The sequence below is a fragment of the Pholis gunnellus genome, assembly GCF_910591455.1.
Source record: "Pholis gunnellus genome assembly, chromosome: 1".
Lineage (NCBI taxonomy): Eukaryota > Metazoa > Chordata > Actinopteri > Perciformes > Pholidae > Pholis > Pholis gunnellus.
Window position 1 is genome coordinate 7,145,953 of NC_136528.1, and position 27,887 is coordinate 7,173,839.

Below are 27,887 nucleotides of genomic sequence, written 5' to 3' on the forward strand. Positions count from 1 at the left end.
TTTCGAGCTCCAGCATCACTCAGCGGCAGCTCACCTTCCTGAACTCCTCAGCAAGTCATTAGAGGAAGGAGCCACAAGCTGTGTGCCGCTAACATGCGATTTAGCTTTGAGCTCAGTATTGACATACACTAAAAACAGATACGTGACATCTCGGAGACGTGGAGTAATTTTTTCCTCGCCTTCTCTACAAGTGTAGACGGATCCATTAGCCCGTCAGGGCTGCAAACCATTAAAAACTCAAATCGTAACAAAGAGGAGTGAGAGGAGAAGGCAGCAGGAGGAAAATAGTCTCAAAAGGGTCACAAATGTGTATCTCATGCCCTACAAATGAAAAACATGTTTCATAAAAGCACACATCACAACCGTCCTGTGGATCCAAAGGTCTACAAATGTTTGTGACATTCTTCTGTATTTATTTACATATTGTTAAATGTGTGCGCACAGATCAGGTTACATTTGCGTCTGGAGATTCTTTTTTGTTGTTGTGATTTCACACAATTTCACCGAAAGCCCAGATGTCCCAGGTTTCTACCAGCACTTAAACGCAGCACGTATTCGTGGTTCTGTGTGGAGCCGGAGATCGTGAAACGAGTCTCTAAACACGCAAATGTAACCGGATCCGTGCGCACACATGAACAATCTGTGAATACATCAATAAACTAATCTTCTTATATTTATATGGCACCTTTTAAACAAATTAAATGCAATTTGAAGTGATTCACAAATGATTAACAATACAAAACACAAGACGGAACTGAAGAGAAGACGAAGAGACTGATGCACACCAAATAAAATTAAATAAAAACACTGAAATTAGAGCAAAATGTTATTAAAATTAAAAAAATAAAATAAATACTAAAAAGCATAAGAAAGCTTTTACGAAAGTGAAGATGAAGTCGAAAAAAAATGTACGTAAAATTTGAATAATTATTCAGGTTTTGATGTGTTCAAATCACTCGGTGTCCGAGTGTAGATTGGAACACACGTTTGTGAATCGCTAAAATTAATCTCCATATTTGTAAATCTTATTTATCATATTTTGTAGATCATGTAAAACACAAGTGTGATCATTTTGAGACACATTTCACAGAAAGTCAACAGGCGACAGAAAGGTTGGATGAACACAGTGAAGAGACACAGAGACATAGAGAATAAGACTTGAGGAACCTCTCCCAGCAGCTCCACATGCAGGTCTTTGAGCGCCACTGTGCCGTCCATTAGCTCCTCCTTCTCCAACAGAAGCATAAACAGGCGTCCCTCCATGTCCCCCAGCAGGTAGCGAGAGCCGTTGGGGTCCACCCGGTTGTGACAGACAATGGTGCTTTGCTGTAAACGAGAGTGGAACAAAATCAGTAAAATAACACTCACAGTGGAGGAGCTGCAATCAAGCTGCTCCTTGAACTACGCCAGCACAAAAGACGTCTTCCTCAATCGTCTCATGCATCATCTATTATAAGCAGGAGAGACCGTCCTTCACAATGTTGTATTATGAAATCATACTCTGAGGAGTTTACCTGACGAGCATCCTAAATCTGACTCAAAAGAAAATGTACTTTGTTCAAGACCTTTCTCCGTCTCACGAGATCTGACAATTGAGGTTTACAAACGCCCCAGCTAACAGGTTTTTCGGGGGAACAATGCATCATAAAACTCAAAGTTTGCATTGTTTACAGCTTTGAAAACATCTTTCAAACAACTATATTCATTCAAGTGTCTTGCCAAAATCTACATTTTACAAGATTACTTTTGAAAATATGATGACATTATGATTTACATTCGTCCAACACTCACTGAACGGAGCATGAGCGCATCGTGATGGAACTGAATGGAACCTAAAAAACGTTAGCTGTTAGCACCGACCCTGCAAACGTGACTAACTCTCCTGTTTGTGATCTCAACATTGGGGGGTTGGCGACTAGAAAGCATTAATCTCCCGATCGCATATTTTTACTGAATATTGGTCGATAATGATCAGTTTATTTCACACTATGATGGTAAACTGTGAAATGAATCCGTGGCTCACATGTGTGGCGAACCGGGAGAGCAGATCCACGGCCCAAAAAATAAGATAGTGATGACCAAAAAAAAACAACAACATGGCGACGAATAATAATTCAGGTGGCCACAACCCAAAAACCAAGATGGCCACGACAGTCTGTGGTTGGCATGTCCTAGAGTAAATATATAAGATAACTGCATGGCCACTTTAACAGAGTGATGTTAAAAACTTTACGAATACAAACAGGAGCAACACTTCTCTTTCCACTTGAACAAAACCTTTGGGACGTTGCGAGTCACTCTCAGCCTTCAGTCCTGGTTAGATCTCGCCTCACACACAAACATGAGCCCAACCAGACTCAACTACACCAGAACATGTAAAAAACATCTTCGGGGTTTTGAATTTGAGCTGCTGGAGAGCCAAAGTCTCCGGTCTCGTCTAGGAGTCATAATTGGAATTGGCATTTAAATCACGCAGTGTGACTGAGCTTCCTCTCCTTTCCCTTCAACAGAAGCCATCGTCATTGTTGTTGTCTACAGTGAAAGCAGAGTCAATTTCTCACTTGATCGAACCTTTACAAAACTCCTTTTCACAATCCTCCCGCCTGCTGCATTGTTTACATGTTCTGTCAAACCGTGGATCCACTCTTCTCTTTCTAAAGCGCTTTTCTCGCGTCGCTCTGTCGACTGACTGGGAGGTAGTTAGCTTTAAGTGGGCTTCAGACCTGTTATTGGATTGATTTGGTCCGGACCAAGAGAGAGAATTAGACTTTAACTGCGTACCAAATGGTATACTTGTATCTTTTAGTACCTACTGCAGCTGCCCTTACAAAGTACCAACTATTGTATGCTGTATATATTCAATGAGGACATACTACTTCTTAATAATAATAATAATAATAATTATTAAAGCTGCGAGCAGTTATGAACGGGGCCGAGAACGTGTGCGACTGTCGGACAGCGAAGCCGCTAGTCTTACGGTTTTTATCCTGCATGGACCGCCTGTTGCTGGAAATTATGCTTTGCAAATAGTTCACCACTTCTTGTCTACAGAAGACGCGCGAACATACATTATGGTGCTTCATATCAAGTGTAAACCACATTGTGTAAAAGTCATGTAATTCGGATGGTGTTTGTCAGAAAATGCAGATTATCTTATGCCAGCAGGTGGCACTGTGAGTATTTGTGAAAATGAGCTTGTAGACATCCTCAGGCTATGAGGTTTATCAAGCATGTGAAGTTTGGGACAGTTTGGAACAAGTCCAGTTGAGTTAGATTAGCTTTTTTCATGGGGAATCACGTAAAGTAGCCGCCCGCTACGGCTAAGCCATTCCGTCAAACGTAAAGTTTTTGATAACTTTTAATCACAACGGTCTGGAGATTGTACTGACAAAATTTGAAGTGGATCTGACAAAGTCCCTAGGAGGAGTTCGTTAAAGTATAGCGACTAGAAATAGGCCAAAATCTATAAAAAAATGACGTCAAAATCAAAATGGCCGACTTCCGGTACAGTTTAGAGCATGCTCCCAAGAGACTTATTTTTAAATCTTTATGAGATACATGTTCTGACCAAGTTTCAAACATGTACGTCAAGCATAGCCCCGGGGCTGCTCTTTTGAATTTGGTGAGTTTTCGAGTATGGCAAGTCCCCCAAATATGTGCTCGAGTGCGCCCGATGTACTATGAGTGTTCGAATTTCAATAAGGCCTTCGCTGGCCCGACATTGTCGGTTGCTCGGGCCCCAATGATTGTGGTTCAGAATAGCCAGAAAAGCATGCTTGAATAGTGCAAAATGCGACCTGATGCAGTACATCCTGGTATTTCTGGCATACTACATTTGACACACTGTGTTTTGGAGCGTACTAAATCCTGTTCTGGCACACTAAATAGTCTGGTAATATGGGTATTGGAAGGCACAATTTAGTTCTGGTTCGGTTCCTGTTCACGCTGACTTTTTACAAACCAACCAAGAGGAGTAAACAGGAAGATAAACTGACTCACGGGAAACTCGTTGATTGGACCGTTTTGGTGGTTTTGGCGTCTTTCTGCATCGCCAGAATCTAATTCCATCCATTCAGTGCTGCAAAGCTACGAATTATACTGATTATAAGCAGTATTATTGGACTGCAAATATAATGAATGAGGTGGAGACAGGACTTTACAAAACGCACCTTTGCACGCTCCCACACAAGGCTTTTTACTTTTGGATTGCCGTCACACACTTTTTAATGAAGTCGGATACAAGCACAGCAGTTTTAACAGCTTCGGACCCATTATTCAGTGCATACGCGTTGATTTACATATTTATATACAGGACCTGACACAGATTAATAGATCGCTTCCAGATTTCACAATCAACAGATGGATTCTTTGGTAGTCAACATTTTAGAAAGTGCTTTCACACCACAAACGAACTGAATCTGAGACCCACATTTCCGGGCGTTCTCGGTTTTCAGTTGTTTCATCCACACCAGGGTTCGATTGACAGCTTTCACACCGGCCCAGATGAACCTAACGAACCGAGCCTAACGGACCCGAGTTTGTTTTTAAAGCACCTTTAGATTCAACAAGTGAAACCAGTCTGCTGGCCCACCGTAAACCGGTCTGCTGGCCCACCGTAAACCGGTCTGCTGGCCCACCGTAAACCGGTCTGCTGGCCCACCGTAAACCGGTCTGCTACAAACTCAGATACATTCAGCAGACTCCCACGCTGGCAGAACCTTTGATGTTTGTTTTTTCCACTTCTGTGCTCATGAGTGACAACTTATTAATTAGCTGCCAAAGAAATGCTGTTATACATCAAAGCGTATGCTTCTGTTTCCGTCACACTGCTGAGAGAATCATGTGTTTCAGCTGAATACAGCTGAAAACTTAATTTAGAGAGCGGTTTCATTAGTCGAGTAGCACTAACAGATGCACTGAGTAACTCTTCCCTAAATCACCTGCTGTGCGAAGTCGTCGCGATGCTGCTGTGAAATCAGAGGTGTAACAGAGACATGACAGCGTGCAGGCTGTCGACAGAACCAATCAGCAAGATACGAGCCACGCATTCACAGCTACGCTTGTGTTTAGGGAGGCCCCCCGAAAACCCAGTTCTACATTAGTAAAACCTGGAGCATCGATAAGGTCCGGAGTTAAGGGCACTTTAGAGGTTCCAGAGTGAGATGTCCTCGTCTCAAACCTCCTCTCTCTGTCTCTTTGTGCTTCACTCTGACACTCCGACTCAGTGCAGCGTGGCTACATTTTACTCCTGTAGATCTGAGAACTCTCGTCGTCACAAATGCAATAAAACCCTTAAAAGTAAGGGAGGTAACAGCAGCAGTTTATCACAACATCTGGCCAACAAGCAGAGCGTCAATCGTTTGTGGAGCAGCCGTCCGTCTTCATCCACTGCAGGTAACGTTAGCGATGACATACGGAGTTTGATCATAAGAACGGGCTAATAAATGGAAGAGAATCAATTGCTGCTCAATAAAGACTATTTGTTTCCATACGAGAATAATGAAACAATGTTTCTTTTCATAATTTAATGTCTTTTTTCCTGACAAAATAATCAAAAAGAAACACAAGGAGTATCGATAAGGAACCGAACCGATAAGCAGAATCAATAAGAGTTCTAGTATCGATTAAATCCTAACGACACTCATCCCTAACTGTGTTGCATTTAGTGAGAACGACAACTAAAACAACACATAAAAAGTAATGAAACACTTTATGGACTCTTAGTTGTAGGATGTTTATTCACATGGATTTTGATAATCAATATTTCCATGTTCATTTCTTTTCGTTAGTGAGTTTTAAAGTTTGGTAAAACCATGGGCCATGTCCGATCATTTGAAGGCCACATCTGTGTGCATGTGACATCAGCCGATCAATGAATCAGCTTCTTCCTGCTCTGAACTATCGTCATAATATCGGCCTTTAAAAAATCCCCCATCGGTCGACATCTAACCAATCATCAACAGAGCCAATAATCATTATTATTTCATCACAAAGCCAAAGCTGAGCGACGCTAAATTAAAAGCTGAAACTACATCTGAACAACTTGAAATGTTCTTTTCAAAAATGCACGAGACGTCGGTACCAAAGAAGCTCCCTAATTATAGAAGCAGGATGCATCCGAGCGCTGCTTTGGGCCTCGAGCTTTGTTAAATGTGAGCAGACTGCAGAGTGGCACAGACCGCAACTTAATCTTGATAAGATAACACTAAAAGCAGCGGCGTGCGGGGAGCTGAAGTCATCATCACAGTCGTTACGAACCTGCACCTCCATTATCAATCACTAGATTCATAACAACTAAACCCCCAACGCGTAAACCCCGGGGTCTCCTAAATGGAGCAAAATATTAATAATTTGTTCACATAATGGAGATTCTGAAGACTGCTTTCACCACCAACACTTTTAATTGACTTTCCGTGCACCTGGGACTCAGTTTCCCACAAAGCATCTGTTTGACTCGACACCCTCTGAATACTTACTGAACTCTATATTAAAATGATAAAAGTCCAATTCTACAGACTATTGGGAAATCTGGTATTACCGATAAGGAAACCGATGACGGTGCATCACATAGACTCTGCAAGTGGCTTTATATTATTTAGAACTATACTTTGGGTGTCCTTAATACAGAAATGTTTATATATTTGTTGGGATATAATGGTGAGCAACACATTTATATAAAGAAAGTGATCGTTGTGATGCATAGGGGTGCACCGCATCACAAGGTGTTTCGTATCGGATCGTGGATTTGAGGGACCAAATATAGCTTCTGGAGATTCTCCGATCACTATTTTTTGCCGCAGATACCAATTACTGATCGTTGCTGATCCATAAGAAAAGATAAACTGTTTCTGTTGATTTGTTTTGTTATAACAGCTGGTCTTATAGTCTCCAGACTATCGTTTTAAAATAAAATACGTCCGACATCAAAATCATCTTTTTACTTAGTTATAGTCATCTATAGAGATTATTTGCATTGAACACACAATTCAAATGATGAGGAAATAACACCGTGATGATCTACCTTCAACCCAACGCTCATTTTGTCTGAGGGAGCTTGAATGCATCATAATGGAACTGAATGGAGCCTCTGTGCCCTAACGTTGTTAGCTCTCCTCCCCTCAACTTCAACTCTTGATTTGTTGTTAACAATGTAACATGATCAAAGATCAGCGACTAGAAAGCATTAAATCTCATCTCCAGATCGCATACTTTCACTGAATATCCGCCGAATAAACTTTATTTCGCACTATGATGGTTAAACCGTGTAATTAATCCTCAGTTCACATACACTTTTCTTGTTATGTTACTATTAATTATACATTACAACAACTGAAATATTAAACCATCCTTCCTTCGGACTCCTGAAGGGTTTAGAAAGAACTAAAGATTTTACTTCTTCATGAGACAGATGACACATACAGCACTATCAGAACCCATCATGTGATGTCTTTACCTTGATGGTCGGTGGTGCAATGGCCAAGTATTTGTCTCCGTTGTGGTAGGTGATGGACTCTTGTCCTATGATTATAGCGCCCCCAAATGGCTCTGGCACTGAAATACAAGCACACAGGCATGAGAGTCACAGCAGACTATGATTATAATATTCTCATTATGAATTCATCCACAATACAGAGGTCTCTGAGAGGAGGATAAAGCTTTAAATATACGTCACATAACTGAACCACAGTTCACTTCTGTCTGACAAGCTGCTGACTTGTTAGAACTTCACACACACACACACACACACACACACACACACACACACACACACACACACACACACACACACACACACACACACACACACACACACACACACACACACACACTAACTCAAAATGAATCTGAATCATCCCGTTAACAGCTTGTTCAGGGTTCCCTCTCCTGTTCTAGAGATCATTTTTCAGGACATTTTCAGCGACAATAGCGCCATAAATGAATATCTGTGTCTGTGGACGTCTGATATAACAGACGTGCAGTCTAGTGCTTAGAAACGATACGTCAACTCAAGCAAATGAACCAGACATGCTCAAAGATTCAACACTATTCACTCGTTTAAAACAGGTTGGGAAGAAAGAAACGTGATGTCAAGTCATCCCACCTGCATGTGACAACATGTGACGTGATTTGTTCACAGCGTTTCCACAACGTGGAAATCTTTTATTTCCAGGTTTTCCAGGATGTGAGGGAAGCCCTGTTGTTTGTGTTTGACTAACGGGTCAAACTAGTTTTAATCAGGTCGTTATTCTGAATCTTTTTTAATGAATAAAAGGTAAAAATCAGACGATCATTTTCTGTATTTTCAGTTGTTGTACCAACTGATGAATCAACTGATCCTTCAGTAATGCATACATTACATAGAATACGCTCCGATTACCTGGGATGACCATGGATGCCTCAGCCTCCACGTTCTCCTGTTTCCAGGGGCCCTTGTTGAACTCCTTCTCCCTCAGAGAAACCTCGTAGGTCTTCACATGGCGCCCCTGAGGGTCCTAGGGTACACAACACAAAACCACGTTAAAAAAAATGTCTTCAATGGAGGACAGGACATTGAGTTGAGGTTCCCAGTGGAGTTTTGTGCCTCTAACAGCACCATGTAGCTGTTTTTCTATGGAAAAGGGTTAAAGCTGGAGGACAAAAACCCGGAGAACTCACAGACCGGACAACGCCGTGGTAGCGACCTGTCAATCCCCGTGTAGCCCCGCCCTGAAGCATCCCCTGCTTTATGGTCTGTTTGACTCTAAATGGACCATCATTTACTAAATGAACATCATGCTGTATTGAAGAAGACTTGAAACTAGAGATTGAGACCATAAACTCATGTTTACAATGTTTACTGAGGGAATCATAATTAGTTCTTACATGAAAATGCTCACAACGAGATCTGTAGATTATCTTAAGTAACCAGGTCATGATTTTTCAAACACATTTTTTGGGGTGCTTTGAGCACCACAAGCAGAGTTCCATCTAGTCTCATTATATTGGACAGAAGGCCGACATCTCTACGATACGATGTCTCCAAAAATAACACCAAAACAATCTAGATTGATAAAAAGCAGTACAGGTAAGAGGAAAAATATGTATTTTTGATTTTGGGTTGAACTGTCCCTTTAAACTGCTGTCAAACAATACTACAATACAATATTTTACGATCACTATGGACTGTATGAATTTACCCACATTGTCCCATTCCCGTAAAAACACCGTCAGTACCTGGTAGATGAAGCAGACCGTCGGCGCCTGGCAGCCGTACAGGAAGTGAACATCGATGACCTGCAGCTCCTCCAGTCGGATGTTGAAGGCCTTGAGCTCGCGGTTGTCCCGGTCCAGTGGGATCACCTTGAACAAGCCGTCGTACAGCCGCAGGCCGATCATACGGCATTCTGGGTCCACAATGCCGATGATACCCGTTTCTGACGGACGCCCGATACGATCCTGCAAGAGAGGAATTTGGCAAACATGTATACGTTTTTATAGTTTAAGGTGAGACCTAAGAATCTAATAACACTTGTCGTGAATGTTGAATGATTTTGGCAGTTTAACTGAAGTATTTTTTATAGATATTAACAGTGAACTGGTGCATTAAACCAAGGTTAGTGAGAAAAAGGTGAAAATAAATTCAGTTCTGCATACGAACCGTCTATAACAACAGAAACGCATGTTTATTGAGAAGATGTGAGAACACAGTGAACTCTGGACCCACCTGGACGTTGCCGTGGGCCCGAGTGATGATGTCGATGCTCTCCCCGGTCTGTTTGTATTCCAGGATGCAGGCGTTGTACTTGGATGTGAGAATGAACAGCAGGTCTTTGCTCTCACCCTGAAGGGAGAAAGAAAAGGACACCAAAGTCATTAAACATGCAGAGGCCTGCTTTAAATGTAACTCCACCACCCTGATTAGTATGGGCAGCCTGGACCGGTCTGTGAATCCACGACAGAGTCAATAAAAACTATTCTACAGCGATTAGTGTCTTTGTTTTCTAGCAGAGATGCATATAGTTTCCTTTTCAAGGCTCCTAGAATTAAGGTGACCGCGTACTACGTGGCACAGACATCTGCTCAGCACAAGGATGAGGAGGAGATCCCAGCTAAGTGTTACAGTTGTGTGAACATCCTGTTTCTTGACATGCATTCTGTCTCAAAGAAGAAAGTATAGTACAGAGTAAAGAAGGAAACCAAAAACACACGCAACTCTTCAATAAAACGATGCCGACTGGTTCAACAGTTACTCCAACAGACCACCGACTCATTCCTTCTGTAAACAAACCCACCTTAGGCCTGAAGAGCTCCATGACGGCGATCTTTCCATACATGCCCACCTCCTTGACGGGCCTCAGCCCCTCCGCTGTCACCACATAGATCTCCAGACGAGTGTTCTTAGCTATGAGCAGGTTGAGGTCATCCGCAGACGTAAAGTGACCTGGAGACACAGCGGCGTTTATGTTAATGTTAATGACGCCGGTGTTTAGTCGTCAGGAGACGACTGAGAAAGGTGGACAAATGTTTATATTTACAACAGCAAATAGTTTAAATGATAGTGTGGCGATATTATTGGTGCTACTAAAAGATACTTTATTTTCGTCTTAGTCGAATAAGATTTCTTTATTTGTCTTAAGTTGTGCGGTTTTCTGTGGGAAAACTCATTTTTAAAGATTTGTCACTCATGAAAAATCCTCAAATAAAATCACGATTGACTCAGAATGTCTTTGATCGAGGACAACCCTAATATTTGGACTAGGACTAACAATTACTTTCACTATGGATTATTGCATTAGTGACTTGAATTTACTCATAACAAAGTACCTGAGCCCTACCTGGCCGTGATGTTTTAAAAAGTACTCCAACTACTATAGTATACTATTACACTATAATAATGTCAAACAGAGAAAGGCAGGAAAAAGCTCAAACAACTAGTTTATTAATCAACTACATGGTCAATTGTAGTGATTCATTAAAAGTCATTTATCAAGTGAAAACACAAACATTTGCTGTTTTTAAAATGTATAAATACAATAGTGAGACCAAAATAAGCAAATTTAAGATATGACTGAGCTTCGATAACTGATTGGCATTTATTACTTATTCAACATCTTTTTGACTCTTCACTCAATTAAAGAAATGATTGAAACGAGAAATGAAATGAGTTAACAGCTGCAGACTTAATATTTGTATATTGTCCATCTATATCCACACTGAGATGTAATGAGATCCAATAGCCTCTTTAGAAGTCTCTTTTTGACTTTTTATTGTATTTATACATTTCTAAAAACAGTCCCTGACATACGACCTTTGAAGACAAGGCACATGATCGAAATAATAGCAGTAATAATAGTTTAGCGAGTACATATCTAAACATGTGTACACCTTCAAATACATGCACAGAAATATATGCATCTACATAAACATAGCCACCAACATACACACTCAGCATACCAACACATATACCATCCTGCATGTACACACTTTTACACATGTACTCAAAAAAACATAAATACATTTAAATAATGTGTACAATAAATATATACAATGATGGCCTCTTTAGAATGATAGGTAGACACTGAAGGTAAGACAGTCATGTGTACATGTCAAATTAAAAGATGAATGTCACGTGTTCATGGGGAGAGGTGTGATGTGATTAAATAACAACACTAAAGCTGAGATTTCAGCATCAGTTTGTCTTCACGTGTCTTTATGGCCCAGAATGCACTCTGTCTGCACGTTTAACGATCATGTATGTCAGCGAGAGAGTAAAAAATAAGCATTTTATCCTGGAAGAAACACGACAACAGCTAACGTCTAATTCCTCAAAAATAAGAACCGGCTAACGGTTCCAACCGTGTGCGTTAGATTAGACATCACATTAAGTAAAAAAATAGGTGTGTCTCGTGACTTCGTGCAGACAAGTTATTCCTAAACAAGCACGAAAACATTTGGGGTTAGCATAACAACAGCTAGCGGCTACTACAGGCCCCCTTTCTGGAGCACTTTGCTGGTAGCGCGGGAGCTCAGCTAGCACGCGCAGGTGGAAAAACGTTCACTGAAGAAGAAGGAAAAAAACAACAAGCAGCGGATATATTTCTTACCTGTGACGCAGGCGTTCACCGCCGTAGGTTTCTGCGCTGTTACCACGTAGTTGTACGACATTTTTCTTTTGACAACAACAAAAGACAAACACCAGAGTAGTGTGTGTTTTTTAATCTCGCTCAAGTGACAAAATCATTGATAATAAAAAACTTCCGGAAGTAGTTAGCGGATCCGATTTGAGCATGGAGCGTAGACCGTGAGCGGAAGCTGAAGGTAGAGCGCCCCCTGGTATATCGGAGGCCGGTTGGTCTCAACGGTTAAAACTACTAGTGGTGGAAATTACTTAAGTATACTCGAGGCACTTAACTTGAGTATTGCTATTTTCTGCAACTTTATACTTCTATTCCTCTACGAATCAGAGTGAAATGTTTTACTTTTAACTAGAATACATTCAGTGGTGAAATAAGTGAGCTTATATCAAAATCAGAATCAGCCTTATTGGGCTTGTATGTGTACGCATACAAGGAATTTGACTCCGGTTTTCACGTTGCTTTCAACGTACAAACATAGAATGTACAAATAAAAAATAAAAACAAAGACATTAAAGACAACAAAGTAGAACAGAGGTAAGCATAAACATTTAAACATTTAACTACTATGTACAATATAAATATATATCCAAAAGTATATATATGAACACAAACAACAATAACAATGGATTTTAGATATTGTTCGCTGAGGTAAAAGTAACAACATTCCTATGTGTTGTTTTTTAAAATAATATTTTAATTAAATTTTCTTATTTTCCACAAGAACAAAAATAATAAAACAAACAAATAAGAACACAAACAAACAAAAACAGTTCAGAACAGTGAAGCAGAGGTTACAGGAAATAATGTAAAATACTCCTTGTAAAATAATGGAGGAAGATCTAAATAATTCAGATAGCCCCCTAACCCCTAATAAAGACTTTCTGGTCACCAGGGTGGTGAATTCAATTTCCTTTTTATTCAAGTTGCTAAAAGAGCTCACACAAATCTCTCATTCGAAATATCTAAATATGCTCTAACTTGCAGAACATGTTGTGTTTATTGTACATTAGGACCGCATCACTCATATTAAGAAGCTGGCTGAGAAAATAGGTCACCATGCAGGGCCTTTAATGCCTCGAGGATCACACACAATATTACATTTCTTCTTTTTTTCCACTATGAGCTGTTGCACCACCACCAGCAAAGTTTGCCTTGAGAGCAGTGACCCCTGCTGCCCCTGTAGCACTATTACAGAGTTACAATATACACATGTTCCTGAATACAGTGGCAGTAGAAATACTGCTGTGCATGAAGAGAATAAAGACTGAAAGCTGCAGGACAGACTCAATTATTTATTACCTTGATCCAACATAATAAGAGAAAATGACAGCAACATTTTACCACTGTAGTGAAAATAATAATATGTGTAATTGTTCTTGAATAGCTTTCACTGTTGAATACAAAATACATTTAAAAAAGGCAGAATCATTAAAATGGTCGCTGCAGTAAGATCATGCAACACAAAAGCAGAAATGATGTTGCTATTGTGCTTTATAACCGGAAGTCTGATGTTGAGTTGCTGTTTGTTTGTTTTTTTGTGGTGGACAGTTATTGCTGTTCTGTCAGTTCGTTGGGAAATATCAGATTCCACCTGAACGCACCATCATGTGTAGCGTCGTTTTCATGGAAACGGAACTCGAAGACGAAGAACCGAGCCTCAAACCGGTGGCTCGCTAACTTTAATATTAGTTTACCGTTAGTCTGACGTTGAACACGATGGAGGCTGCTGAGAATACTGTAGAAACAAACCACAACACTATCAACATAACCGTCGTCCGTGGAAATATCCTGGTACGCTCGTTAAACGTTGTAAACGTGTCGTTTAATACAAACATCGGGTCAGGACTTTAGGATCTGATGTTAATTACTATATTCTGTTTCCTCTCTTTTCAGCAAGGTGGAAAGACGGGCCGCCTCCAGAGTTTTGTGCAGGTTGAAGTGGATGGAAATGTGCTGGGAGAGTCGGCGAAGAAGCAGCTGGACCCAGCGGAGCAGCGCATTGACTACGACTTCACCTGCAGCTTCCACTGCCCCAGTACCGCCCAGGCCCTCAGTGACCTGGCCCACAAACCCATCATATGTAAGCTGGATCTGTACATGTTGTTCTGTGTGTCCTGATATCTCACAGTGGAGAAAACCAGCCTGACAAGGACATGTGTGAACATTTATCTCCATCTCTTCTTTCAACTTTTGTCAATTCTCGTTTGACAAATTTGCCACCAGCGTCCCCTTTAAGGCAACACTTAGCTGATTATGTCCAGATTTATAGGCTGCAAAGTCTGATATATTGGTATTTTAATTTAGAAAATGTTTCATATTCCTGCCTTTTCTTATTTGTTTATTTGATAAGGGACAGTGCACATTAATAAAAACATTGCTGTAAAGTTAAATAGGGTATTTTTCATAGTCCCAAGAGGCAGATGTTACAAAGTCAACCTAAAAACAGAATATAAGATTACATTTACAAAGTTATGTAATATTCACCCTTTACAAAGCGTGCAGAAACAATGAAAGAAGTGAGAATATTAATATAAGTATTATCATCATTCAGGAGACTCGTATACGACATTGTCAAGTACTAACAAGACAACACAGAGGCTCTCAGATTCAACACACACAAAGCAAATGAAATGAGGGATATGTTAAATAAAAACATGGACTAAAGACAATATCATGCTGCATTGTTAGACACTAAAGAACATCCATGTCAGAGGCACAAAACATAAAAGAATGCAGAGTATGTGAAATATATAAGTCAGTCAGACACAGCTAAACAACAATTAAAGACATGCATGCAGGTAGATGAGGGTCGACCTGCAATTTCAAGACAGACAGACAGACAGACAGACAGACAGACAGACAGACGGGTGACGACAGACAGACAGGTGACGACAGACAGGTGACGGCAGGCAGACAGACAGATGTAACACTTTCATAGCTCACTGATAACATACAGACAAAACAGATTAGAAAACCCTAATGTGTGGCTTTACTGTACGTTATTGTCACACTGGCTAACTACTTTCATGTATTGTTGCCGTTGCGTTTCAGAAGAACCGGCTTTAATAGCCTTCAACATCTATAATGTCCAGATTTCGCTTTTGCTGCAATTTCGTTGTCTGACGATGACGATATTTATTTTAGCATAATTAGTAGGTTTGTCATTTTCCCCCTGATCAGACATCCTGCATTGACAGCCCTCCGTTTTCACAGCTCTGTTTGATGAAAGTTGGTTTTGTTGTGGTCAGTGACGGTGATGGAGTTCCTGCCCGAGGAGAAGAAAGTTGAGGCGAAGACAGCGATGCTGGGCCAGGCTGTGGTCGACCTGCTGCCGCTGCTACAAGGTACAGCTGGATGTGTCTAGATTGAAAGCACGCTGGTGTATCTCCCTTAAATGTCCGTTTCTGTTACGTGGAGGTCAGAGAGATTTTCTCTTCTGTCTTCAGGTCGGTGCAGCTTCTCGTCCACAGTCCCACTGAATCCAGGGACGGCCTCCTCAGCCACAGAGTCCTCCCTGGACTCCTTCTGCAGGGTTGGTTGGTTAATGACTCGACAATAATAGCCTCACTCATTATTAAGGGCAGTGTCACGGCTACTTTAGACAACAGAAAGGCCACAACCCCTGTTTATTTGCAGTTGACAGTTAATAGGAGAAAGCAACACACAACGTGTTTCTTTCCGTTTCCATCTGTGTGTTGACAAAAGATCATTGTGTGTGATTCAACTACTCACTCAGGAGACGTGCTTTCATACTTCTTACTCAGAAACGTAAAATCGATACCTGTTGTCAAATTAATTTTAGTTATCTGTTCTGAATTTAGATATAATAAATGTTCCTAGATTTGCTAATTCAATGAGTGAGTTCTACCTTTGTATTTTATGTACTTTATTTGAGTTATGTATTTTGTCTGGAAGTCATTTTAACGATACTTGCGATCAAGGCTGGATTACCAACCAGACTAATCTCACATCTGTAAAGGAATCTGAACCACTGAGCACAATAAGAGTACAATATCAACTGAGGAAGACACTGCAGTATCAGCTTATGAGCAGATGCTCATACGGTCCATATTCATTATTAATACTTAATAAAATGATTTTAATGGACTTACCACAGTAGGGGCCCACCAGCTTCTTTATTTTCTGTAGGCCCCTGAACATCTGCCATCGATCCGGCCATTCCTGCAATGAACTGCCAGACATTGCCATCATTTAAAACATTTGTTCTGCAACGTGAGGGGTGAAAAGTGGTTTAATTAAAGGTTGTGCAATATAATATTTAGAGTGAGACACTGGAGAGTTATCAATCTGTAGACCTTCATCTACTGAGGTACTGTAGCCAAGTCTTTCATATTGCTTGTATTTATTTAGTGGATTAGCCATAAACGAACATTCACGTGTGCTTATTTAATCTATTAATGCTTGCTCTATTAAGACATTTACCACTTCACAGTATGATTTTATTTTGTAGAACAGTCCTATTTACATCCGCGAGATTAGATTATCGCCCACCATGGTTCACAGAGAGCGAGTGGATTGGATCTGAAACAGATGGAAGTCGTTCCTCCCAGATTTCTGTAATCAGTGAATGTTCCTCAGTCACAGAGCAGCTTGAATGTGCATACAGCAGTTAGAGCCAGAACTAAGCAGATGGCCAGCCAAGTCCTTTCAAAGTGGACAAGGAAGGTAATCGAATCAACTCACCAGAGCTTGTACAGTTAAAGTTTGGGTGGATCTCAAAACCTCCCAACATGTCACCAAGTGTCACCTTTTACTGTCACATGGAAAAGGTCTCGTGGCGTTGCTACGTCACGGTCTCTAATCACACCTGCTCACGGTGGGCTGCAGTGAATCCATATGGACATCTGGCAGATAGGTACCAAGAGAAATAGTTCAAAAAACGACGAGAATCATTGTAATCCAACACATTTCACACTTCATTTCAGGCCACAGAAATCCAAAGGGCTGAATATTTTCCCTCCGGGGTTTGGAAATGCACTGAGTACCTTCAGGACAGTGAACCTCTGTCACGTTACACTTTACATCATTTAACAAATTGAATGGCATTTCCAGACAATGTCATTAAACAGTTAATACATAAAACGTGAATGTGCCTCAGGTTGTGACCCCCCAGCAGTCCACCCTGGATGTGTGTGTCAGCGTGTCGAATCCAGTGCTGTCCGAGGCTGAACTATCAGCCTCCAACCTGCTGACGGTTACAGTGGAGACAGCGTTCTCCGTCCCAGAGTCATGGACGCTGCAGTCCGGCCCCACCTCCACTCCCTACAAATATGCTGCTGCCCTGGAAGTCCCGCTTACTGCACAGGTTTGTACTGTTTAAAGCCCTCCAACAAAGAAAAAAAAATGTAGAGACATTTAAGCACGTCATGATCTTAACATCGTCTGAATCTCTCCAGAGGGAAACATTTTAACACTGTGGCTGTTCGATTCCTCCGACTCCCAGAAAGACCAGGTGCTGTTGTTCTCTGAGGGGAAGCTGAAGGCAGGCGGGCAGAGGGAGCAAGATGGCCGACAGAGGAAGTGGCCCCATCAGGCCCCGCTGGTCCCGGGGAACCTCTTCCTGCCCGCTGCCTTCCTCCAGGAAGAGCCCGTGGAGCAGGAGGATGGCGAGCTGACTGGTTTACAGGTAACCGCACATGTGGCCTGCAACAACTGCTGCTAATTGCGTTAGCTGGAAGGCCTCGGTACGTTGATAGATGTTGCCGTTGGGCACATCGCTGCCACCAACTGTCTAAATATAAAACAGCGTGAAAGTGAAGGATGTCACATGAATGTCGTTCATTTCATAGATACGGACAGACTTTAAGGACATTTGACAGGCTTAGATAGTGACTAAAGAAGTTTAAATACGTTAACAATATCAAAAGTAAATATTCATAATAGCGTATGTAATACTGTAGAAGATCTAAAATTATTAAAGGCACCTTTTATGTGGATTTCCAATCAGTGTTGATCATAAATGTTGTCAATTAAAGTAATGCATTTCTCATGTGAGCTATATTGACCCAGAAAGCTGATTGCTTCTGCTTGCACAGCCCTGCCAGTAGTGCCTACATGTCCCAGGATGCATTGCATGCTTCAGTCCAACGGAAGACTTCTGTTGGTCTTGAGGAGCCGCAGCATTCATTTGTGCACAAGCTGCAAACTCGACTGTACATTCACGTGAAATCCACACAGCTGAATTTCAACTAAATCCAAACTCGTCTTTCTCGGTGCACCGAGGAGTTCATTGCTTCAGTCGACCACATTTACCAATCACCACTGATTGGACACGCACATAAGAGGTGCAGAATTTTCCCTTTACATTAACTCACACACAGAGTTACAGGGCTGAACGTCGAAATGTTCCTACAGGACCGGGAGTTTCGCAAAGTGGCGGAGACCATGAAGAATAGGGTGAGCTGGGACACTGAGATGCGCTGCTTCCTGGATGCAGGAGGAACCACCAGGTCTACACACACACAACACACTCCTCCTCCTCCTCCTCCTCCTCCTCCTCCTCCTATCTCACCATCGTACCTGTTGTTCGTGACTTTTAAGAGATTATTCTCGAAAGGGAAAGTCAATCATCAGTTTTTTGGGGGCTATGTCCGGGCTTTCTTCAAAATAATCACATTTAAGGAGCATAGCAGAGTGTATACTGTAAAACGTGGTTCCCCCATTCATTGCGTTTAAAGGCCAAATGGAAATGAAATGAGGAAGTCACAGAATTCACCTGATCTTGAAGTAACACCCTTATAAAATACGGAATGAGAAATACAGATACAGAAAAAATATTTGAAAATATGTGCTTGAATGTTCAGGCTGCAGCAGAAGATCACTGAGTGCAGACTGTGGCCGGTGGAGATAATGAGGTCGACAAAGGCAGTAAAGATGGTGAGACAGCTTTGTTATCTAAAGATAGTTTCAGAATTGGTCCCTCTCTCTCTCTGTACTATTATGTCCCCTGCAGTGTTAGCTCTCTAGCCTGAACCAAATATAAGAAAAATGTGGGATAACATTCATATTCGTTTCAGGCAAAATAGCAAAAAAGGTGAACCAAAGCTAATGTGAAACATTTTGTGAGCACTAAACATGTTTTATGAGTTTAAAAACCTGAAGCAATGATCAATGACCAAGCAATGTGTCATCTAGTCACACGTGTGTGTGTGTGTGTGTGTAGCTAGATGAGGGGAACCCAGAGATCCCCTTCCATGGTGTGGCATTTGTGGACGTGGGGTGGCTGCTGTATCCTGGAGTCCGCCGCATCCGAGGAGCATACAGCATTCAGTCCTTCTCCGAGGCTGAGTTGCTGGAAAAGGTGGCACAAACATACACGTACAACTCATTAGCTTCAGATTTTTGTTCATTTATTCATAGTTCTTGATCTCGGTCTGTTTACTGGATCAAGCGTCGCATAATGACGGATACACAACGCTTTTTTAGAGGAACACTTTCTGGAAATACGTTTGTTGGCTTTCTTAACCAGAGTCTGATGAACTGATCAATATCAGCTCCACCCCTGCGTGCCCAGTACATAAATATGTTGCTTCTCATTGATCTTTTACTTAAAGGCCAAGCAGAGCGTCAGTGTGTTGAAGGAGCAGGTCAAGGCTGCAGCCAACGAGGTCAAAGATTGTGCTGGCTCAGCTACAGGCTCTTACAAGGCGAAGGCAGGGAAGAAATTGGATGGATTGAGATCGAAGGAGCCAGACAAAAAGGTCAGAATTTTAAACATGAACTTTTAGTTTAGAGAATTTTCAGGAGCATGGAGACATAAAATAGGCCCTTAAAAGCCTTCCAACTTGAGCAAAACAAAAGCAGGATTTCTGCAGCTATTTTTTTTGTTTGTTTCACCAGCCCTGAAAGTATTTAAAGGTGCTGTATACGAGATTGGGAGCATTTATATCGGCTCTCAACATGGTGAAGGCTGAGCCAGCGGCTAGCAGCTAACGGCGCTAACGGTGCAAACAATGGCAGAAGTGCTAACAGAGCTAACAGTGTTTACCTGAGGGGTTAACCAGAGGGTGGGTGCTATGATTCCGTATGAGAGCAGTGCAGAGCTGGCCCGGCTATGTCAACAGCAAGGTGAAGCTCTGCTAACAGCACACACAGAGGGAGAGTGACTCCACTACATCTTTACATAGATGATAGTTGTTTGCTGCTACATTAGTGCTGAACATCGTATAGAACACCTTTAAACTTTACACCCAGGTTGTGCTTGTGAAGGTGGGACCCTAATGTTACCTGTTTCCGTTATGGCAGCAACCTGCTAGTCAGAACAAAATGACTGTAGCCGCCGTGGTGGCTGAAAGTGAGCCGCACGTCAATATGAAGGGAAATGTAAGTTTTTACAGAACAGCAACACAACTCTGTTCAGTATTAGATGCTTTACTGGAAACTGTGGTTGTAGTTAGTCTAATACAGATAATAGCATATTAACACCTAATTCCTGTTTATTGCAGATTTACGGGGAGGCCAGAACTTATATTATCATTGAGATAGCCTTGGAGAAACCGCTGGTACCCAAACCATCTCTCGAGGAACTGTCCAGAAGGTAATTTGTTATAAATCCTCAAAGTGTCCCGTGGTCACTAAGTTTGACCTGGTTGTATTGGTTACTCTGTCTGGCTAGAATGAATCATACTCGTTTTAAGGGACCGTTTTTATGCACTCTTGTCTATTACATTTGGTCGTTGCACGAAGTATGTGCTGACATGTGTCTCTATTTCCTGCAGGGTGAAGGCGTTGATCCCACCCAGACCTCCATTTCCAGCGGGTCCCTGCAGAGCAGAACGAGTAAAACACAGACACAGTTAAAATGAACCACACACCAGCAGAGAGTTTGCTTCCTTGCTGAATACTCTCCACCGGTGCGTTTTCCTGCAGGCAGTGCTGGACTTCCACAGACAGGTGGGCAACGTGGTGACCAATGTTTCGGACCAGTATGGGGAATTGTTCGGAGCCGGATGCAAGCCGCCGGAAAACTGCAGCCGGGAGCAAATGTATGTTCAGATGATGGGATCGCTCAATGACTCTGGGAGATATCTCGCCTTCAAGGAACAGATGAAGGTCAGAACATACATTCTAGGTCGATGGATAAAACTCACAGAAACCCTGAGTGGATCTGTAGCCCATCGGGTTTGTTACTGAGGGGGTGGCTCCTCTGTAACTATTTGACCACATAAATGTTGTGTGTGTGTGTGTGTGTGTGTGTGTGTGTGTGTGTGTGTGTGTGTGTGTGTGTGTGTGTGTGTGTGTGTGTGTGTAGCATGCAGTGGTGAGGATCGTACGCGACAAGATGCAGCGGACTGAGTCATTCACTGACCCTCAGGAGCTAAAACATTTTGTCAGCCAGCTCTATGTCTACCTGGTGGACGAGATGCACATAGTGCTCAACAAGGTAACACACACACACACACACACACACACACACACACACACACACACACACACACACACACACACACACACATAAAGTGTATGTGTTTCTACTGTATACACATGTACATATTTATGTTAATATTTATCCTCTCCTCACCAGATTTATTCAGATGACGTCGTTGATGATGACTCCCCGGATGAGATCCAGTTGAGTTCTTCTCAGCTCAGACATTTTGCCAGAGAGGCTCAGCTTACTGGGGATTATCAGCAGGCTGTTCAGTACTACCAAGAGGTACAATAGCACTAAAAGGCATACTCGCCTCTCGTTATACTTCTGCTCCTCACTCATAATAAATGAGGAGAAGAACTTGCTGAAGAACTTCACAGAAGTCTATTCATCCACTCTTTTCAGGCCTCTAAATGAATTAGTTGCCACACATGTCCACACATGTCCACACTGGCTTCTGTTTGTCTGTAATCATTGGAGCATATCAGTGTTTTGGGGTGTTTGTTTCTTGTCCTAAGTGACCACAAGTCATGTGCAGTGATTAATAATGGCTGGTAAAATAACTAAAGTTGCCACTGAATGTTTGTTTTCTGTTTTGCTGCAGTTGGTGGTGAGGCACCCGAATGAGCCCTCCCACAAGTTTGAGTTGGGAAGCTTTTACATGCACACCGGAGACTACATGAAGGCCAAAGAGTGTTTCCATAACGCCGTGTCCGTCCAGCAGGCACACCAGCCCAGGTTAGAAATGCTCCAGTTACACTTAAAATATTAATATATATAATTATATAGCCATGAGCTCAACACAGAGATCCTGAGCCTGTGTACTGTATATATCAATGAGAATAAAATAGTTGACGGGTGTCTATTGGCATTGTGTAACAGGACACAACAAACATAGTTCCAGTTCTCTGCTCCTAATCAGCGCTAAGCCACACAGCAACATCGTTAATGGTTAAAAACTCACCTCCACCTCATCACTCATTGTCCATCACTAGAGATTTTAACCGCAATCACAACTGATACAAAATGAAAAATCAGGAGCAGCGCACCCTGACTTTTCGTTGGAAGGTGACTTAATAGTTATATGTATTCACAGGTGGCCAAAGAATCAGATTCACTGGTCCAATCTAAGTGAACTGGGAAGTGGTGACCTGTGTGTCTGTGTTCTCTTGTTTCTCCAGCCTGATGATGTGCGGGGTCTTGGCAGCGATGTATGAGCGTCACACGGAGGCCCAGATCTTCCTGGAGAGGGCCACCAGCATCGACCCGCCCAGTGTGGTGGCCTGGACGCTGCTGGGTGAGATGTAGTCCTACTCGCTGCTCTTTAACCGGAGAACCTGCTGCTAACAAAGAACACGTACTGGACAGACCAACGATCGGATATTATCCAGTCAGGGTTGTCTGTCTACCCACAATATGATGGAGGCTCCTGTGAGGCTTCAGCTGCACAAGACACTTGAGAAGTCTTTGTGTATTGGCTGGTATTGTTTTCTTCTGTGGACACTGCTATAGCGTCACAACCGTGCAACACGCAGTTGCAACACTTTGCAGATGTGTAGTTGAGATCAAAATGAAGGCAGAGTTTCAAAATTGCCGTTTGTTGAGCAACGGTACCGGATGTAGGGTGGAACATTTTTTACAAAGTTTGAGACAACTCATATCTTAATTTACTTGGTCAATCTTACGGGTATTTATGAGATGATGTCCAGGTCTAAGTGTGTTGAATGTTAGTGCATGTACGTGTTTACTAGAATTTATAATTTTCCCCCTCCCCACTTTACAACACTGTGCCATGAGTTAGCCGGTGTGATCCCATCACAAGATGGTCTCTAGTTTCTTTTATTTTTAATTTAACCGCAGTAATGAGCCCCAGAGTCTCACTTCCTTAGCTAGGTGGGTAAATCTTTAAAAGCTCATAACTTTAAATTCTTCAGTCTGGTTTTAGTACAAAGTTTAAAAATGCTGAAAAAAACTAATGCAAATGCACAAAAATGGTAAATATTCAAAAGTAACATTCTTTCAACCATCACAATCTCTGACCCTAAATGACTGTGAGTGGTTAAGACAGATGCATGCTGGGAATTGCTCAGTCTCATTTCACGTTTCTGTCTCTGCTGTCCAGGTCTGCTCCATGAGATGCAGAGCGACTCCATCCTGGCTAAGAGGGCTTTCCTGGAGGCCAGAAGGCTGCTGAGGGCAAACAAAGCAAAGATGAGGGAGGAGGAGACGACGGACAGGGAGAACGACAAGGGGGAGGAGGAGAAAGACGAGGGAGAGGAGGAGAAAGACGAGGGGGAGGAGGAGACGACGGACAGGGAGAAAGACGAGGGGGAGGAGGAGAAAGATGAGGGGGAGGAGGAGAAAGATGAGGGGGAGGAGGAGACGACGGACAGGGAGAAAGACAAGGGGGAGGAGGAGAAAGAGCAGCGAGAGGATGAGGAGATAGACACGGCTGCATGTCAGTCTCCCACCGATAAGAAAGGTGAGCAGCAGTGCGATTAAAAGGGTGCGACGCCTCTTCATCTGAATGTAGTCATGTGTTGGTTTTCTCTCGTCACGTGGAGGGAAACCAGGCAGCCGGCATGAAGCCATTAAGACTTTTAAACAGAAACGCTAGAGGCCACTCCTGTTCTAATGGATCTCGTCATGAGTCTTGAATACATGACGAAACACACTGAGCTCTGTTAATAATCACATCCAAAATACTTTTTATTTGTAACATTTATTATGAAATCTAAAATAACAGGAAATGGTGCATGTTGGACAACTTCTCAAATAGCAATGGATTGTAGTTTTGGTTTTATTTCTATTCTTGTGCACTTGATTTAATCTATCAGGACAGAAAACCCCAAATGTTGATAAAGAATGTTGATTTATATAAGTTTAGATGCAGTCTGTTGGTAAGAACCACCGAAAAAGAATCTCTTCTGTGTGCGATGCTCGCTACCTGACAATGTTACCGTCGTATTCTCTCAGACCCAAAGTGTGGAAACCAGAACCAGAACCAGAACCAGGACTCAAAGGTGCAGAGAGACTCTCCAGTACAGCATGTCGGCTCCAGATCAGCTCCAGCCAAACTCTCCTCCACCATTTACACAAACACTGTTCAGTTCCTGCTGCAGAACTGTGCTCTGCAGGTAAAACACACACACACACACACACACACACAGTGGCTGGTGGTTTGTCAAGCTGACCAGCCAGCTGGACTCACAGTGATCGAATATGAATGAAAGCAACCTACGATGTTCCGTACGGCTGTAGTTTTTGGTTTTTGTGACTCTTTAGTTTAGTGAGTTATGGAGCAGAAGTTATTTATGACCACTGTTGATGCTCCAACATCTGGAATATGACAGTTAGCCGTGGAAAGGTCATAAATTGTGGAAATCGGTTTTCAGAGAGTCAAAACACGTTATGGAAAAAATGGAGAATCTGCAATTTTTTTTTAGATTACGCATTTATATTTCATTTATATTGGCATGCTTAAACAAACAATTGTCAGCAGTAAAGTTTCCATAAAAGTTAGAGACTCTCAGATATCGGACCAATACTGACACAAATACAAATTCTATGTTTAAATAATTAAACATTATGAACTGGCATTCTGATTCCTGTTCAAGTTTTGACCAATTTAAAAGGTTTACACTCAAATTGTGATTCCTGTAAATGTAGAAGTTGCTGGTGTACGATTTATTATTTTAATAATAATCTGTCGTCAGATGGCGGAGCGAGCTCTGTCCCTGGAGCTGCTGTCAGACGGTGGTCCCAGCATCTCCTACCCTCTCCTCCTGGCCCAGTTGCAGCTGCTCAGAGCTGACTACTGCGGTGTCGCCGCCAGCCTCGAGGATGTGCTGTTTCACAGAGATACGTGGGCGCTGAACGGCCACGGTCAGTTCCTGCGGGGGGCGTTCACTGACGCGATGGAGAGCTACGAGCGGAGCATGAACTTCCCGCAGCCGCCGTCGGAGCCTCACCTGGTCCTCCTCCGCCTGGGATCCATCTACCTCCAGCAGGAGAAGGTCAGATATCGAGACGAGCTTCAGTTCCCTCTGATCACTCAGATAGTTCACTCGTACTGTCTGATGAATCGGCCACGTCTACTACGAACTGCTATTACAAAGTATTGTAGTCATAGTATGGTTTTCTAGAATCGCAGAAATTGTCAATAAAGGTCAGGAACAATATGTTTTCCTGGACAAGTTTCAAGCACAAATCACAGAATTCCCATTTAAGTTGTTGCATCTCACTGCAAAACATCTCGTATGAAGCGACTAACTACAGTGTAATGAATCTCTTATCTTTCAGTTTGACCATGCCAGAGGTGTCTACCTGCGGGCTTGTGAGGAGTCTGCCTCCTGCCTGACCTGGCTGGGCCTGGGCACCGCCTGCTACCGAGTAAGATCCCACCTCCACATATTTAGACGCAATTGAATTCTGCTTTTGAAAGGATACAAAGCGGTCAATTTAAGCGTTGTGTCTTGTGGCATTACGGTGTTTAACGGGTTATTTCTTCACCAACACTGCTGGGCTCAGTGATTTCACACAACAATCCTGTCCACACAGCGGCATCGTCAGGTTTCAAGTACTGTCCCCATTCTACTGTGAACAAAGCTCAGGTTACCCGAGCGTACTGTGTCGTTCACCTGCAGCTGTGGAGTTGTTTTCTTTTACTCTGGGAGGAGGTGAGCCCCGCTTGTGTTTGTGTGTGTGTGTTGGTAGCTGGAGGAGCTGTGTGTCGCTGAGGAGGCTTTGACTGAGGCCAACCATCTGAACTGCCAGAACGCAGAGGTGTGGGCTTACCTGTCTCTGATCTGCCTCAGGGTGAGTGATGACCTGAAAAAACACACGAGCTGTGTCCCAGTTGAAGCTCGGCCTCCCTTGAAGTCTCTATTTCAAGACAGAGTGGGACACAATGGGCCGACGCTACAAGAATCCCTAAAAAATGTCCCAAAGGATTGTAGCTTTTCTTTACCCAAACACCGGGTGGGAGGCACAGCTGGTGAATCCTTATGCCCTTAGTATCCCAGCATCCTTTGCTCACGGATCGTTGTCGGATTGTTTGCGGAGACTCAACTTCATGCGAGGAGGAAAAGCAAGTTCAGCTTAACCGAAGAGTGTAGAAGCAAAGAGACGACACTCTGGTGCATTTCTGATAACCGCCGCTAGAAGCCGCTGCTGTACGAACACATAAATATAAACATAATACATTTTGGTAACTATGTACCAAAAGAATCCAGAGTTACTTTCCTCGGCATTAAGATGGATGGATTATGCTGCTCTGTACTCTTATGTGATACATCCAGTCCTGTTGGCTTCTTTCTAGCTGTGTGCTTCTGTAGTAATGTTTGTATTGGCTGTAATTCATCACTTTTATTACCTTATAATACATCCACGGGCTGTGTGCTGTAAAGCCTGTAAACCCTGGTGGATGCATTAACGTCCCTGTTCCCAAACGACCGGCTATCAGCCAGTAGCTATAGTAGCACGACATAAACAGAATCTCACATAGTATATGTTTTCTTTTTGTTGTTGTTGCAAAAACACAGAGCCCAATCTCTTATACATCCGTGGTCTTTGGTGTATTGTGCATTTAGGAGATCCTCCTTGACATGAAAAACCCAAAGAGTGCTCGATCCTTTTTTAGCTTTATTTATGTCCATTGCTGACTGCTCATAGACAGAGGGGCAAAAGGTTTAACACCGGCATTTTTAGTAGAGGCATTAAATATTTTACAATAGAATGGGGGGCGTTTTACTGGCATCCCTTGACTTGCAGTAGACGCTCTGAGTCCAAAATGGCGGAGGCGTACCTTCGTGACCTCCGTCCCTTCAGGAATGCAGCCTCTGAATTGGGACACAGTTCAACACAGATTCACTATTTCTCTGTCTGCAACTGGATTTTCCCAGGCAGGTCCAGGAACCTGAACTAACCATGCAATGAACCTTTTGTTTTCAGTTGGGCAAACAAGAGGAAGCTGAGCAGTTCTATAAATACGCAACAAGGGTGAGTTTGTCTGCTGTTTTTATCCGTTGTTTAAAATAGAGCTGGGAAATCTCAATTCATTATGTTTTTTTAGTGAACAAATAAACCACATTTTTTCTCCTTGAGTTAGTAAAATACATGATTTTTTTCCTGCAGCGTTTCATAGTCATTTCACATAAAGAAACCTTTTCTCATTTGTTGGCTTGCAGTTCAACCTGCAGAAGGAGTCACTCCTCAAAGAGTTTGGTGAGCTGAAGGATCAGCTCCTCTTCACTCAGCTGATGTCCTGCTTAGAAACACCCTCATCAAGTTAATTTCATACAAAACACGTTTCAGAAGACATTTTTATTGTACTTTAAGCATTTAACACTTCTTGGGAAAATGAAACGGTCAGATTTTAC

At 42.4% G+C, this 27,887-nt stretch overlaps 2 protein-coding genes across 2 annotated transcripts in view; one reads left to right on the top strand and one right to left on the bottom strand.

Annotated features, from left to right (window-relative positions):
- The window catches only part of ddb1 (damage-specific DNA binding protein 1), a 47,226-nt gene extending 34,998 nt beyond the window's left edge, over positions 1-12,228 (bottom strand). The window contains exons 1-7 of the mRNA XM_079159609.1: positions 12,084-12,228; positions 10,272-10,420; positions 9,704-9,820; positions 9,214-9,435; positions 8,378-8,492; positions 7,454-7,551; positions 1,168-1,326 (exon numbers count right to left, since the gene is read on the bottom strand). Of these exons, the coding sequence (XP_079015735.1) occupies positions 1,168-1,326; positions 7,454-7,551; positions 8,378-8,492; positions 9,214-9,435; positions 9,704-9,820; positions 10,272-10,420; positions 12,084-12,144 (921 nt within the window). The 5' untranslated portion in view covers positions 12,145-12,228. The remainder of the gene's footprint in view (positions 1-1,167; positions 1,327-7,453; positions 7,552-8,377; positions 8,493-9,213; positions 9,436-9,703; positions 9,821-10,271; positions 10,421-12,083) is intronic.
- Positions 12,229-13,832: 1,604 nt separating this feature from the next.
- cfap70 (cilia and flagella associated protein 70) lies at positions 13,833-27,800 on the top strand (the record flags this gene model as incomplete). The annotated part of the gene is made up of 26 exons (XM_079160518.1): positions 13,833-13,907; positions 14,010-14,196; positions 15,365-15,460; positions 15,563-15,648; positions 17,236-17,442; positions 17,581-17,763; positions 18,492-18,586; positions 18,941-19,013; positions 19,300-19,437; positions 19,691-19,837; positions 20,382-20,459; positions 20,582-20,673; positions 20,855-20,915; positions 21,006-21,188; positions 21,388-21,519; positions 21,661-21,792; positions 22,112-22,245; positions 22,689-22,804; positions 23,630-23,703; positions 23,893-23,989; positions 24,484-24,644; positions 25,224-25,523; positions 25,810-25,899; positions 26,224-26,325; positions 27,460-27,507; positions 27,696-27,800. The coding sequence occupies 26 exons, from the start codon at positions 13,833-13,835 to the stop codon at positions 27,798-27,800; spliced, it is 3,192 nt and encodes a 1,063-aa protein (XP_079016644.1).
- Positions 27,801-27,887: the final 87 nt, after the last annotated feature.